This window comes from Liolophura sinensis, chromosome 1, assembly GCF_032854445.1.
Source record: "Liolophura sinensis isolate JHLJ2023 chromosome 1, CUHK_Ljap_v2, whole genome shotgun sequence".
Classification (NCBI taxonomy): Eukaryota; Metazoa; Mollusca; class Polyplacophora; order Chitonida; family Chitonidae; genus Liolophura; species Liolophura sinensis.
This window is the reverse complement of record NC_088295.1, coordinates 28,547,580-28,562,418: the sequence shown is the minus strand read 5'-3', so window position 1 is coordinate 28,562,418 and position 14,839 is coordinate 28,547,580. Positions and strand designations below refer to the sequence as shown.

Here is a 14,839-nt window from a genome sequence, read left to right as displayed (position 1 = left end):
TTTGGGTTTATAATAAAGGGATTTTCCGATGCAGGCTGCGATCCTAGTTTTGTACAAAGTGGTTGCCCTGACAGTCTGCGCGCGCCACTACTCCTTGGATAAAATATGGATCTGTCAAGTCTTTCTCAAACGACTGTTTTTATCAGCACAGCTGTAGTTGTTTTAACTGCTATTCTGTGGCTTGTGTACAGGAGAAACACAGCCAATGATCAAGGGGCAAACTATCCACCCATTGACAGTGGATGGGTCCCTTGGTTGGGCTGCGCAATCGAATTCGGAAAGGCACCACTTTTTCAAATCCAAGCCAAACGTAAACAGGTGCTCAAGCATGGTCTAACACATGGCATGCCATAATTATTATGATATTTTAACTCATCTGTACTCCTCAAGCCAAATAAACTGTTACCCTTTGGTCAAAACATATTTAAGCCTTTCGAACTTGAAGACCTAATAGAACATGTTTTACTGTTATAAATTTATTTTTGCCGCACCCAGAAAATATTGTCTCTCATATTAACTGACAGTAACAGTCAAATAACTTTGGCTAGTAATTGGTAACACTTCATTGTCTTCTGCTTGTTTTCAGCTGGGTCCAATATTCACTTTGTATATTGCTGGAAAGCGACTGACTTTTCTCACAAGCGTGGAGGATTTCCATCATTTTTTTAAATCCCCCAATGTTGACTTCCAAGAAGCTGTTGTAGATGCTGTCAACCACACAGGTGCAAAAGAGTTTAATAATTTAATGTCTAACAGAAATCTATCAAGCTCATACTGATTGATTAGGGCTATATTGATCAGGTAATGATTGATTATCTGTTCAACATTTCACATTAATCAAACAAATAAATACATGCATAAATTATTTGTATGGTATATTTAATTCACACTTGACAAGGGTTGTTTAAAACCATTCATTGTGATGCTATTTTCAGTAGGTCTATAAACAAAGATACGGTCAGATATGGATTTGCTGATATCGGGAGATCTTTATCACTCAAAGCTCACTACCTATCACCCTCAACTTATTTACTCTTGAGTATGGTGTCAAGCAACAATCAAAAAAAATAAAAAATAAGTATGAAGGATTATCAATAGGCACTTCTTCTGATGGACATCTGTGATGCCTCTTGAAAATTATTTCAAATATCTAAAATGATATATTTTGTATTAACTGCTTCAAAATAATAATTTATAATTTATATATATTCTAACAGCTGCCATTCCCAAGCCAGCTTTCTATGAGAGCCACACCAAGCTTCATGACACTGTCAAAGGGAGGCTGTCCGCTCAAAGCCTTGAGCAGATTGGGAACAAACTTTGTGTCGAACTGAATGAGGTTATTGCTGACCTTCCTGACACTTGTAAGTTACTGATAATGACATGTCACACATAGGCAGTGGGTTCTGGTGACTTGAGTATGGTACTTTCATTTCGGTTCAACCCTATACTGGGACAGGAAATTTTCAAGACTCTCCTACTTCCGTTGCTGTCAGGTGTCCAGTGGGGTTGACAGTTTATTTTTATGTGGTCTTGCATTAATCTCACTGAAAACAGCATAAGTCATTTATATGAAAGAATGCTAGTAATGAGCCAAAGGTTTGTCAGCAAGTTTTATGTGTCGGGGAAACCTGGGTGTTCAGGTATGTTCGACACAAACTCTGAACACATAAAACTGGCTGACACTGAATGCTGTATTTCACATAAAGTTTAGCATTTTTCAAGAGATACATTTAGCACGATTCTGTTTGATTCACTTTGCATAGCGTGATCAATTTTTCAGTTGTTGGAGATTCATTTGAGCTGATCAGAAAGCTGATGTATAAAAGTGCCATAAACATTTTGTTTGGGAGGAATTCTTTAGGGCAGAACAAGGTAAGTAGAACAGAAGAATATGCAGTGAGTTTTGTCTGTATGCACCTGTATGGAATATTTATTATTAAGGTACATGGATATCAGTTATCTGCTAAAATTTCATTTAAACCATATGGTAAATTTATGCACTGGTATTTCCTTTAACTTCATCTATGCTCAAGAGTGTTTCTATCATGTGACTGAGTAGAATCTGAAAGAAAAGCTCATGTACACGATAAAACTAGCTATGGCCTGAATATTATTTTTCAAAATTTCATTCATCATTTAACAATGTCCACAGAATCTACATTACTTCGATTCTCTTTAATGATGATGTTAACTCTTAACCGCACCACACCCAGTATTACTGCCACTCCTTTAGCATTATGCCTTTCCCAACAATGTATCAACGAATGTTATCGTAGTTTAACTCTAATCAGCTGTAATGTTAGCATTATGATGGTGTACATCAATATATTAAAATTCACGGACAGTGCTCAAATCATCAAGACTTTTGAAAACTCTTGCCAGTTATGTCTTTTCTGTGGCCTGTTTGTACCGTCTATCTGCTGAAAGGTTTCAAATTGTGAAATGATGTGTGTGTGAGGAATGTACCACTTATAAAACTTGTTTATTTCACATCTATTAAAGTCCTGAGTTTTGTTTGTGGTGTTTTTTGCCTTAAGATTTGCTGCACATGGGGTGTTTTTATATCTTACTCATATTTTTGTAAAGGCATGAATGGTAGATGTCATTTTATAATTATAAAAGATAAATTAGCAAATTCATGATATCTAGTGACAAGTGTTTGCTATTGACAAGTCTGGTATGTCTTGTTTCCACAGGAAGAGTTTGAGAAGGTGATTGGACATTTTGTGAAGTTTGATCAAGGTTTTGAATATGGTTCTCAATTACCAGAGTTGTTTTTAAGGTAAATTTTATTTATTTGTTTATTTGACTGGTGTTTTATGCCTTACTCAGGAATATTTCACTTATACGACGTCAGCCAGCATTATGGTGGGTAGAAACCAGGCAGAGCCCGGGGGAAACCCATGACCATCCGCAGGTTGCTGCCAAACCTTCCCACTTATGAGCTGGACTTGAACTCACAGCGACCATAACTTTTAAGAATAAACTCTTCGATTGATGAATGGAATTTGATCTCGTAGCGAACTACTTCTGCACCATATACGATTTATCAGTGGTTTTTTTTTTTGGTTTTTTTTTCAGCTTTATATAAAGTATATAAAATGTACATTTAAGCAATGAACTAGAAGTGTGTTGCTCCGAGAGGACATGCTTGGCTGCTTGGTCCATTGATCACTTCCCTTGACCATGCTTAATGTAAATATCCCTTGGTCGAGTGGTGTATCACGGCCTGCTCCAGGGCCTGACAGATTTCAACCAACTTGCAGAGAAATAGGTTGAATAATTATTTGGGATGTGTTGCTACCAAACAAATACATAGACAAACAGAGAATACAGTTTATGAAAGTTAACAGCCTGGCTTTGACCTTTATACATACATTATTAACTTTTAACTTCTTTTGCAGAGACTGGGCCAATTCAAAACACTGGTTACTATCCAAATTCAAGAGTGCGAGGCAGTCCATTGAGAAAGGCAGTAAGAATGATCAGGTAAGTGATATTTCTCTAAGTTTTCATGTCTGACAAAAATAGTCTTGTGTTGGCTAACAACTAACAAAAGATTAAATTCCATACCCATGTTCAATGTGTGTCTCCACCTAGAGCAAGGGGAAATTTTTTGACTGCACTATAAATTGCCATACCTGTACTACCTTCACATTTACCTGAATGTGTGAAAATTTACATACATATGACAATAAAACTCTTTTTGAAGTAGGTAAAACTCATATCATATTTTTAGAAGAGTTGTTAAAACTTCTCAAGGTGACATAACAGTATTTGGATTTTAAGCCAGTAACTTGAGGTCGGTGTCCTTCACTTTTACCGCTACTTGACGACCAAGACATTATCCTGGTTTTCAGTTCTCATCTGTTACAAAAAATAAAGGACTGCTTTGTTGTCCCAATGGTTAGAGCATCCACCTCAAAGTTGGAAGACCTGAGAGCAAACCCAGGTCGGCTCATAAAAAATACTTAAAAAGTGGTACTTGTGGCTACCTCGCTTGGCACTCCGCAGTGAGAGGTTAGAGCAAGGAAACAGGACTGGTTGGCCCAGTGTCAGCATAATGTGACTGGTGTAGATATCATGTCTGGTCTGGTGTCTTCAGGATGATATTTCAGTGGCTGCAGCACTTTTGTGGCATGGGCTCGCCCTGCCACAGGTAGACAGGATATATGTATATACAGCCTTAAAGACCCCTCCTCATCAAATGACTGTAAAATGCGACGTCAAAACACTCAAGCATAGTATACAAAAAATAAAACATATTGAATGTCAGTGTTTATCATATTGATTATAACTATTGGTTGTGTTTCAGACTTTGTTCCATTCCATAGTAGAGACGGTGGGCATGTCCCATTCACACAGTTTTGGATTGCTCTTTATGTGGGCTGCTTTATCTAACGCTGTACCTGTGAGTTATTATATACTCTTCTAGCAGATATTGAATTGTCTCCCCTTAGAAATAGAGCTCTTGATCTCTAGTTCGTGAAACAAAAGTTTGCAGCTTCAAATGCAGCATTCAGAGGTACCTCACATATACTACAGCTCTGTCATGAGAGAAATTACATGACCATGGCATTGGGACAGATTTAGACATTGATTTACTCAAACTGAATATTGTCCATAGAAGGGTTTGAGACTAAACTAGTGCCATTTTGATGCATTTGGTAGAGCATTTTCAAAGTCATCACAGTTTTACAGGGAAGTTTTATGCAGGATTATGTGCCGATGGTGACAGCAGAATTGTTCACTGCTGTCCTGTCATCCATTTCGGCCACAGTGGAAGGAGGATTTAAGGGTAGGATCTGAATGTAGCAGTTTGTGTGGCAGTTTCCTCTGGGCAAGCAAAGTGGAAAAGAAAGCTTGAAAATAATCTGCATAGAAGTCATTAATTTTCTCACCATCTTCATAGAATCAGAGCTATCTCACCTGATCTCCCCTTGTTTGTTCACAAAAATACTTCAGCCACTGAGGTCCATTCACAAATTTGTTCTGTATGACTAAGGAGCAACGTCAAAATCCAACATGAAGGTTTTACATTCATTAATTTCTTTTTCCTTGGAAGACAATGTAATTTGGAAGCAGTACTCCGAAGAAGCAGGAATATTTTTCATATGGGGAGATGAGTTGGTTTCAGGAAAGGTTTATAAGGTAAAGGGCTGCCATTGTTATGAAAAAACCTGAATAGTCATGCAAAAATGTCCCAAGCATGAAGTGTCATAAAAAAATCATGAATTTTGAAAGTTTTTACTTTGTGTACTTGTGTAATGTTGATATTGTGACACAAATCTAATGCATGCTGCATCCTCTCCGGTCATATGTGGAAAGGGGTGCCAGCAACCTGCAGAAGGTCGTGGGGTTCCCTAGGGCTTTACCACTGTATAATTAAAATATTCATGAGTACAGTGTGTAACACTGATCAAATAAATAAATAAATAATATTTTTACATATTTTGATTCATAACAAGAGCAGTCATCCTTGGATTTTAATTTCTTTATTATTCTAGGCTAGTGGAGAAATATCTGACTTCTAACAAAGTTTAATGGTGCAATTCTTGTCAGTCATTTCATGTGGTAGAAATCATGAATTGTTGACAGTTTTTGTCATGAAAAGCCCTGGAAAGCTCTGAATTATTTTTTTTTAATTCGAATAATGTACATTATGATATATTGAGAATAATGAGGCTAGGTAAGTTTTGGCCAGGGATAGAGCTACTTAGTTTAGCTACTCAGCAAAAAAAAAACACAAGTAACTGAAGATGGTAGACTCGTGAAGACACTGTATTGTATTTGTGAGTGTTGTCCTTTTTACTCAACAAAAGAATTAACCTCATAAAATTTAATAAGAAGTAAGACTGGGGTATAAGTAAGGGTTATCACCTGAGCTTGAGGTGTTTTATCGTGGTTATACACCTAATAATCAGTTACATAATAGATCGATGGCTTTAGGGCGTATAAACCAAAATGAAAGACGAATGGCGATAACCTTCTTACATAATGACGTTATTGATCGACTCTGGGTTCTTTTTTTAGGGTATTGATCAGTTTTGAGGGACAGTTCTTAGGACATGCATTGGCATCAGAAATAATCTCTATTTCTAGGCAGTTTGCTTTCGTCAGATGTGTACAGTAATGATGCATGTAAGGCGACACCAAATTCCAAACCTACATGCAATCTAAATAAATTGGCACTATTCATGTTGACTAGAGGTCTAGGAGAAAAACATGGTTTTCGAACTATCGGTTTAGATCAGGACAAGTGAGATCATGATTAAGATATCTGGAGTTTACTCTATCTTTCTGCTGATTTTATACAGGACAACAAACAATCCATTAAAATGACCCTCAAAGCACATGTGGTATACACAGCATACAGAATTAAGACTACAAAATTATCATATCCTTAGAAATTCTATCTTATTTTCTTGTAAAACAATGGCATAGGGTATAAAATAAAGAACTTTATGAAATTCTCCACCTATGGACACAGATTAAGACATAATACAAGGCTTTTGTATCCCTGAAAGAACATTTTGGACTTTTCTGAGAAAATTAATCTCCAATTAATTACTTTTGATGTCGGTAAAATGTTCCAAGCTTAGTGATATTTTCCAGAAATGTAAAATGTAGTGCCCTAGATGCACACAAGACTGTTGTATATGATAATTTTTTTACATGTCAGAAACAGAAAGAAATTTGTTCGCTTGCCCTCGCTATTTCTTAGCACATATCATTGTAGCACATACAGCTCAAGAGTGTTTTGAAGTCTTTGTGGATTTTTCAGATTGCGTTTTGGGCGTTGGTTCATATAGCTGCGAATCCTGATGTGCTCAGGCAGGTGAAGGAAGAAATCAGAGCAGTTCTCGGAAACTTTAAAAAAGGTGTATACTGTGCATAGGATGTTGTTGGAAAAGATATGCTGTTAATTCTTTTATTTTATTCTTATTACATTACACCCATGGGGTAGGTCAGATTAATCTTAAGGAAGAAGATTACCCCCAACATTATAAGGAACATCAGTGGAAAGTTTATAGAAACCCAATATGATACACATCCACTTAATTAACCGTATGTTCCTCAGTCAAAAAAAACAAATATATATATATAAATGGTAATTTTGGTTTTAGTTTTTAGTTGTCTTTAATTTGATGTTTATATATTTAGGGTGGATATTCTAGATTTGCACTTTTAAGCATAAAAGCCATCAGCTTACAAGAGTTAAGGTTGTGTCTATTTGAGTGATACAATGTAATCTTTTAAACAGTCAATTACAGTGCTTGTCTTTATGTTGCTAGGCTACACATGATGTTAGCGTAATCCCTACTTCAAAAAGAGAATCTTTGAAATTCGCCTCTGCTCTGCTGTCTCAGGGTTACAACAGTTGATACTACCATTAGAGCTGTTCATGTGATCTTACATAAAGTTTATTAATGATATTGCCATCCAACAGTATGTCATAAAAAATGAGCTGTGTTGCAGCATCTGCATGTGCTGTATCATTTTACTTGCCAAAGTCTGATGGTTTACTTCAGAAACTAGCCTCTCCACTCATGACACTGGCTGCCTCCACTCATGACACTGGCTTCCTCCACTCATGACACTGGCTTCCTCCACTCGTGACACTGGCTTCCTCCACTTGTGACACTGGCTTTCTCCATCATTCAGTCTACTCCAGTGACTTATAAACGAGAGTCAAGTCGTACCAACAACTTTAAAAGTGGTACTTATTTCTGAGTATATACAAATATACTCCAATAAATTATATCAAATCAATCAAAAATCAGTTATTCTCATGTCATCCCTATACTTTTCTTCCTGTTTGTATGTTGTGTTTGGGCCGGCTTGGTTCGCAGGGAAGTCTGGTCAGATATCAGATGAAGACATCAGGCGGATGCCATTTGCGAAGTCGTGTGTCCTGGAGACAGTCCGTCTTCATTCAGCTGGTGTCATTGCCAGGAAAGTTCTACAATCATTCAAAATCAAGGTAACCATAAGATGTTCTTCAGTATCTGCTGAATCTTATATGTAAACTTCTGGTTAAGGTTAGATACATGGTTTAGCTATTATAATGCCATTAAGCAAGCAGGATCAAGTAGTGAACTTTCATACTGTACTTACCCTAATTCTTCAACCTTTTCAACCACCGTTGAAACCAAAAACATTCTGAGAGTTGTGTGCAGCTTGCATCTTTACTGACATAAAAAAATCATTTTTTGAGTCATTTTCAACCTAATTGTTTGCATAAATTCAACTGAAAAAAGTACTTTAGTGGTTGAATAGATTGAAGAGTTATAATATTTTGTTAAAAGCAGTTTAAATTCCTTTGAAGAAGTTTTGCTTTTGATGGAATATTCTTAAATCTCTTAGTATTATGATCAAATGTGAAAGTGATTGTATATTTTCCAGGGTTACACTATTCCAGCTGGAGATATGTTGATAGTCTCCCCATATTGGGCTCACAGAAACCCTAACTACTTTCCACAGCCATCCAAGTTTAACCCAGTAAGTTTTCACACAGCTAATAACTATACAATATGACACTAATGTTATTTGTTATATATATATATGCAATGGTCAGTAAAAAGAAGCTGCCCAATGCGGTTAGCACGCCAGTAAGGCGCATTGACTCGGGAGCCTCTCACCAATGCGGTCACTGTGAGTTCAAGTCCAGCTCAAGCTGGCTTCCTATCTGGCCGGATGGGGGAGGTCTCTGCCAGCAACCTGCAGATGGTTGTGGGTTTCTACTGGCTGCCATAGTATAAGGGAAATATTGTTGAGTATGGGGTAAACCACCAATCAAATAAATAAATAAGTTTAAAAAAGCCCTTGCGGGCTTATTTGGTTAAGGTGTTGATCTTCCTACAGCTAAGAGGATCACAACCAAATATGTGGCAAACTTTGATTCAGCTTTAGCTACTTTTGGTGAAGCTTAAAGTCAAGAGGTTTACCACACACACTCTAGCTTCTCCAAGCAATAACAAGAGTACAGTCTAAAGCACCAGTTAAATGAATATATAAATAAGTTTCTTTTCCAAAAAGGTGGTATTCCAAACTACTCGTAACATTTCAAAACATGATGTAAAATGTGTAAAGATAATGTGTTATGTCACTTGTCAATATTTATGTCACTTTAGATTATTTTCTGTTGTGTTGACTAAAAATTGTCTCCAGTTCTTATTTGAATCCTTTCACTTCATCTGGAAATATTATGTAGGTTATGCTGTCTACAGATTTGATCATGTACTGCCGTTAAGCTGACATTTATATATGTATGTGTAGACAGCTAATATTGGTTTTCAGAGAATTGAATGTGTCAGGACAAAAACCCAGTAAACCATTAAAAATGTTCAGTGTTTGAAATACAACTGTTGATTATTTTTTTCGTTGAAAGGATCGCTGGAAGGATGTGGATTTGGAGAAGAAGAAGTTTTTGGAAGGGTTCATTGCATTTGGCAGTGGAAGATATCAGTGTCCTGGCAGGTCAGTGATGCTATAGGTTAGATGTAGATTATTATTTATCATGATAAATGAGAGGTAATTGTTACATGTATCTACATTAAAGGATACATAAAATGTTTTGTTTTTATTTCTTAAATATGCAGCTTAAGATGCATCGCACCATATAAATGTACGAAAAAAGCTTCTCAGCTTCTTCAAAATGGCTTAAAGCTATAGTTTTGGGGTTTTTTTTACACAGGTGAGATCAATTGTCATAGTTGTCAAAACAGCTTTACAGAGGGAAGAGCCTGCAAAAATACCCATAAAATGTAGTGGTAATGAACTGGACAGCTGTTCCCAGTGCACATGATCGGGATTTCATTGCTGCGGGACAAACAAATCCATGTGACCATGTGAAAGCATCATGACCCTCTGCAGTTACACACAGTTCAGCAAAATCCGTGTAAAGTTGAATTGAGAGCTATTGCCCAAGACTGTAATGAACATGTGCTTTTGTTTATCCCACCAATGACATGTTACGCACATCTGTACAGAGACACCACTCAAAACAGCTATCTGGCTTATTTAGAGATGTGAAATGTGCCAAGAAAATGAAAATTATGTTTTTTTAATTTTTCAGAATAACTCTCATCAATGGAGCTAAGGACTTGCTTGTGAAGAAATTGAAATATTTCAAACCTTTCAGGATTAATACACACATGACTCACTGTAATAACCTGGGAAGAGCATCCCACCAATGATCACATTGGTTTCTGTTGTAGAATATACCATTTTATGGAATATTGTTGCAATGAACATGGGAAAGACGTTGTTATGGGATGGAAGGAGATAGGGGGTTATTGGGAATGTTCTGGTTTGTTTCATATTGGTTCAGTTTTGACAAAAAATGAATTTGTGATCAAATGTGTTGAAAATCAGTTGTCCCCACATCATTCTTTATTCTCCATTGCCATTGGCTGATGATATGGCTTAAAATGTTGACATACATTTGTTCGAGCTGCAGACTATATCATTTTTCTTTGTGACGCTGCATTCTATCATGCGTCACCATGACATCATGCTGTATAACGGCAATGTCTCCTGTCAACATGGCGTGTATATGTAAAACTCGGTTTTTATTTTAAAAAAATTTATTTTATAAATATTGTAGGGACGTGTAGAGAAATGTATATGAGGATCTTAGCTCAGGGTTAAAATTTCACACCCAGGGTTTACATTCCCATATAACCTTCTCAAGACACGGATAACTGATTTATTTATTTGATTGGTGTTTTACGCCATACTCAAGAAAATTTGACTCATACAACAGCAACAAGCATTATGGTGGGAGCTAGGAAACCGGGCAGAGCCTGGGGGAAACCCACGAGCATCCGCAGGTTGTTGCCAGACTTTCCCACTTATGCAGATAACTTAACATGTGGGTGTAAATGAGCATGATAAACATAGCTGCATGTTTGTTCTTTTGTGTTTTGTTTTGGAAAGTTTAAAATGAAGTCGAACTTAACCATGTCTTACCACTCTCCTATATCTGGGTATAACATACAGGAATAAAATTAGTAACTCTACAAACACAACTTCATTTCCTGTTTTAGATGGTTTGCATTGCTAGAGATGCAGATGTTTGTGTCCTTGTTTCTATGGAAATATGATGTCAGACTTTTAAACGGTGTTCCACAAGAGGTATGTGTTTTATGATGTGTTCGCATTTTTTGTTAAGACTCCTTTAAACATGTAACATTTTCTGTTATCAGGTTAACACTAAACTGTTTCTAATAATACAATTATTACTCATCGTTGACCAGGAAACTATTGCTTGCTTTCATGGTTTTATCCTTATTAAGAGTTTTAAATAATATCATTGATCACTTGCTTAATTTTTTGGGGGACTAGAATTCTGTTCGCATGCATTCATATATAATACACATAATGCACATTTTGAAAACTTCCCATTTTTTTTTTCAGAGTCCTCTCCATGTGGTAGGGACCCAGCATCCTGTATCTGAATGTAAAGCAGAGTTTACCCTGGCAGTGTGACATCACATCGTGCTTGGGTTATTATGCATGTTTCAAAAACATTGAGGGGTTCATAGAGGTCGTCTGAACGAGCCAGTATTCGGTTTGTCGATTGAATAAAAAACTTAATAACAGGTTTTATTTATTCAATTTTTAGGTTGTTTCGTGAAAGAAATATTCAAAATTTTACATAAACTTAGTTTGAACATATGCAAAATTTCAACTGTTCGAGTTACGAGTTATCTCCCTTTTATGGAAATCTTCATGACCCTCTGCATGGATTAGATTGAAGAGGGCAATTTTTGGAAGCGGAGGGGAGTATGAAATCAAACATGACACATAATAAGCTTCGTTGGCCTCTGCCAAATCGGCCCTTATGAATAACTTGACCAAATTCGGCTTCCAATCGTTCTGTTTTTTACGTTAGCGTAGCACAGGTGACTACATGTGTGCATAAACGGCCTGGTATCCTCCCCTTGAAGCCAGGTGGCGATATTATCTTCAGCTCCTTTCAAGGCAAGCACCCAGGTTGCCTCCAGGTTTTGTTTTCAGGATTCTGAAGTTTGATAAATGGCTTATAGCAGTGAAATTAAAACCTTCTTTGCGAGATATGAACATTTACGAGCAATTCGCTATAAAAGCGTGTTTTTTGTTCAAAAACTGAACATAGAGATGTGTGCCAGACAGGAGTTCAGGGGCTTGTCTTACGAAGCATTCACAAATTGCATGTGGCATATTTTCCATGGCAAGATATTGTGAAGAGATTTGTAACAGTGGTAAATATCTTTGGTGTAACGGTGCGACTGCTTTATAAAACATGCCCTAGACCGTTGAGATCCAGCTGTACTCATCGTGGAAAAAGGGATGATTCAGTTCTCTAAATATGTAGCATCTATATTTAAAGATCATTGTAGTTAATAGTCCATGGGGTAAATCCCTGTTATAGTGGGTCTCTTAATTTTCTCATTAACGGTAAATTTCATGTCAATAAGTCAAATCAGACTTCGTTTTGAACTGCTTTAGTTGATTGAAATCTTCAGTTTTTTTTGTTGTTTTTTTTGGACAAGGATAATATTTCAAGGGAATGTATAGATAATGCACAGAGCAGTCATCTGGATGCACTATTCAAATTAGTTTCTGGAGTACATGTAAGGTGTTGCATGAGTTTTGATTTTCTTGAAGGTTATTTTTTCTTTTGATCATTTTTTACATTTCCTTTTACAAACTGAGAGTGACAACCACACACTCAATAAACCATTAATGCATGACCATTCTATCATGATTCATGACTGTGGAATATTTTTTTCAAAGTGATGTCAAGACCAGTTGCTCATGTTGTGAGTTCAGTCAATCTAGACTGGTGCTCTAGGTGTGTTAGCTTTCTGTTAACTTTACTGGAATTGATAAAAAACTCAATTTCATTTGAAAGTAAAACTCAATTTCGCTCAGAAAGTGGTGGTCTGTATGTGGAAAACTGACATACAATGAATGCATTGTAAACACCAAATAAAGTTACTGAGTAACTACAATAGTGGTCTGAGTGTCTGGCTGCAGTTCTGTAACATGATTGTATGATTTAGCCTATCCCGAGGGCAAAATAACTTGTGAGAAATGTCCTTGAATACAGAATGCAAAAATTGTTTTCTATGATATTATATTACATTATATTGAAAATGAGATTTGTAAGAAGCAAATGTGTATTCTTGTGATAACTGTAATTTACTTTGAGAATCAGAAATCCATTTTTGTTTGTAACGATTTTCTGTAAACAATGAGTTTAAGATGTTAAGGACTTTCATAAGTACATGTTGAAGTTATTTTTTTCCATTGAAATCCATTTTATGCATTTTGCATACTTTTGTTCATTACAAAAGACTGAATTTATCAAAGATTAATCCATTGAAAGCTCAATCCATGACAGTCTGATGATGGATTTTGCACTATGCATGTAGATCAAATTATTTTGTTTTGTTAAATGTTACCAAATTGAAATAAAGCAGTGCTGATTTTTTATCTGATGTTCTGTTTTTGATATATTGACATTAATCATATAATTATATTAGCATAAAGGAGTTGGCCTGGTCTAGTTGTTGGATTTGTTTTTCTGTCAGTTGTGAGTTCAAACCTGGCCATGGAAATTTGATTCCTCAGCTCTCACTGCTTGTGTGAGACCTTGATGGTGGTTTCCTGTGGGCACTGCAGTTTCCTTTGCTCAGAAAACTGACCACCACTTTATGAAAAGTTCTTTAATATGGCGTTAAAACACTAACAATCAAATAAATCAATAAAATATATTATCATGATTGATGAATTGTTCAGGGAGTTCGGTAGCATTGAAAGTAGTTGGGGGTGAAAGGGTGTAGATTTCTGAACCAACAAAGTGATGAAAATCCGAGGTCAGATTGGAGGTTGGCGGGAATGTGAAGGAAGTATTGTGGTGTTAAGTAATTTCTGTGGCAAAAACACTTGCTTTGGAAAATATCGTCTGACAGTTATTGCACAATGCATTATTCGTCATATTCAAAGTATGCATATTCAATCTTTGATAATTCTTCGGTAGATCCATCTAAGAAATATTACAAATTATCACCTTGAAATTACCTATGATAAACACCTTGATATAAACATGTACATTTCTTCCAATTTTCTACTTTGTACCTGAGGGTAAATCGGCACTGCCAAGGAAAGCTCTGATGAATGTCCATCTGCTTTTCGCAAGATGTCCGACATTTGTGTATATAATTTAATTACGACTGTTACAGGTAGATGTAAATACACCTTTGTAGATGTGTTACCATTCACCTGTTGACTTGTACCATAGCCCATGGCAGCAGAAAGGCTGATATGACATGTTCTGTACTCTGTACATCGAAGTTACATACAGTGACAAAAAGATACGACAGACTGACCTATTTATAGCCCACATACATCCAATGTACATGCAGAATTAAACGATATTTCATTTTCACTACCCGTATCCAAAAATGCACAGTAACCTATTAAAGTCTTTGCTGGGGAATTCCCTCCCTCACTGATCATTTAGAATTGGTGAGACAGGAAGCAGCTGATGATCCTTGTAAGACCTTTTGCCTGGTTTAACATTTTGTTGAAGACCACTTTCATTCCACCAGTATGATGTGCATATCTGTGCATCTCACATGGGAAAGCTGGTCAGTAACATGCCAAAGGTCGGTGGTTTATCACTCAGGTTTCCTCCACCCATAAAACTGATCACCATTGTACAGGTGAAAAATTCTTGAGGATGGTATTCACCAATTTAATGAAATAAAAACCTCTTCAAGTGTTTGGCCTTTCCATGAACTAGTAACAGAATCAAGTGATATCCCTCAGCTATTGCAGGATC

General features: G+C 36.5%; 1 protein-coding gene across 1 annotated transcript; it reads left to right on the top strand.

Moving 5' to 3' along the window:
• Positions 1 to 105: 105 nt before the first annotated feature.
• Positions 106 to 13,476, top strand: LOC135468949 (24-hydroxycholesterol 7-alpha-hydroxylase-like). The gene is made up of 13 exons (XM_064747444.1): positions 106 to 318; positions 587 to 722; positions 1,218 to 1,364; positions 1,784 to 1,875; positions 2,700 to 2,785; positions 3,408 to 3,492; positions 4,319 to 4,414; positions 6,788 to 6,884; positions 7,857 to 7,987; positions 8,410 to 8,505; positions 9,395 to 9,483; positions 11,055 to 11,142; positions 11,425 to 13,476. The coding sequence occupies exons 1-13, from the start codon at positions 106 to 108 to the stop codon at positions 11,494 to 11,496; spliced, it is 1,428 nt and encodes a 475-aa protein (XP_064603514.1). The 3' UTR covers positions 11,497 to 13,476.
• Positions 13,477 to 14,839: the final 1,363 nt, after the last annotated feature.

What these genes read in the sequence shown, in the direction of transcription:
- LOC135468949 (XM_064747444.1), top strand. Translation starts at nt 106, where the DNA reads ATGGATCTGTCAAGTCTTTCTCAAACGACTGTTTTTATCAGCACAGCT. An exon ending in TCCAAGCCAAACGTAAACAG is followed by an intron (nt 319 to 586) that starts GTGCTCAAGCAT and finishes GCTTGTTTTCAG; the next exon opens with CTGGGTCCAATATTCACTTT. An exon ending in TAAACGGTGTTCCACAAGAG is followed by an intron (nt 11,143 to 11,424) that starts GTATGTGTTTTA and finishes TTTTTTTTTCAG; the next exon opens with AGTCCTCTCCATGTGGTAGG.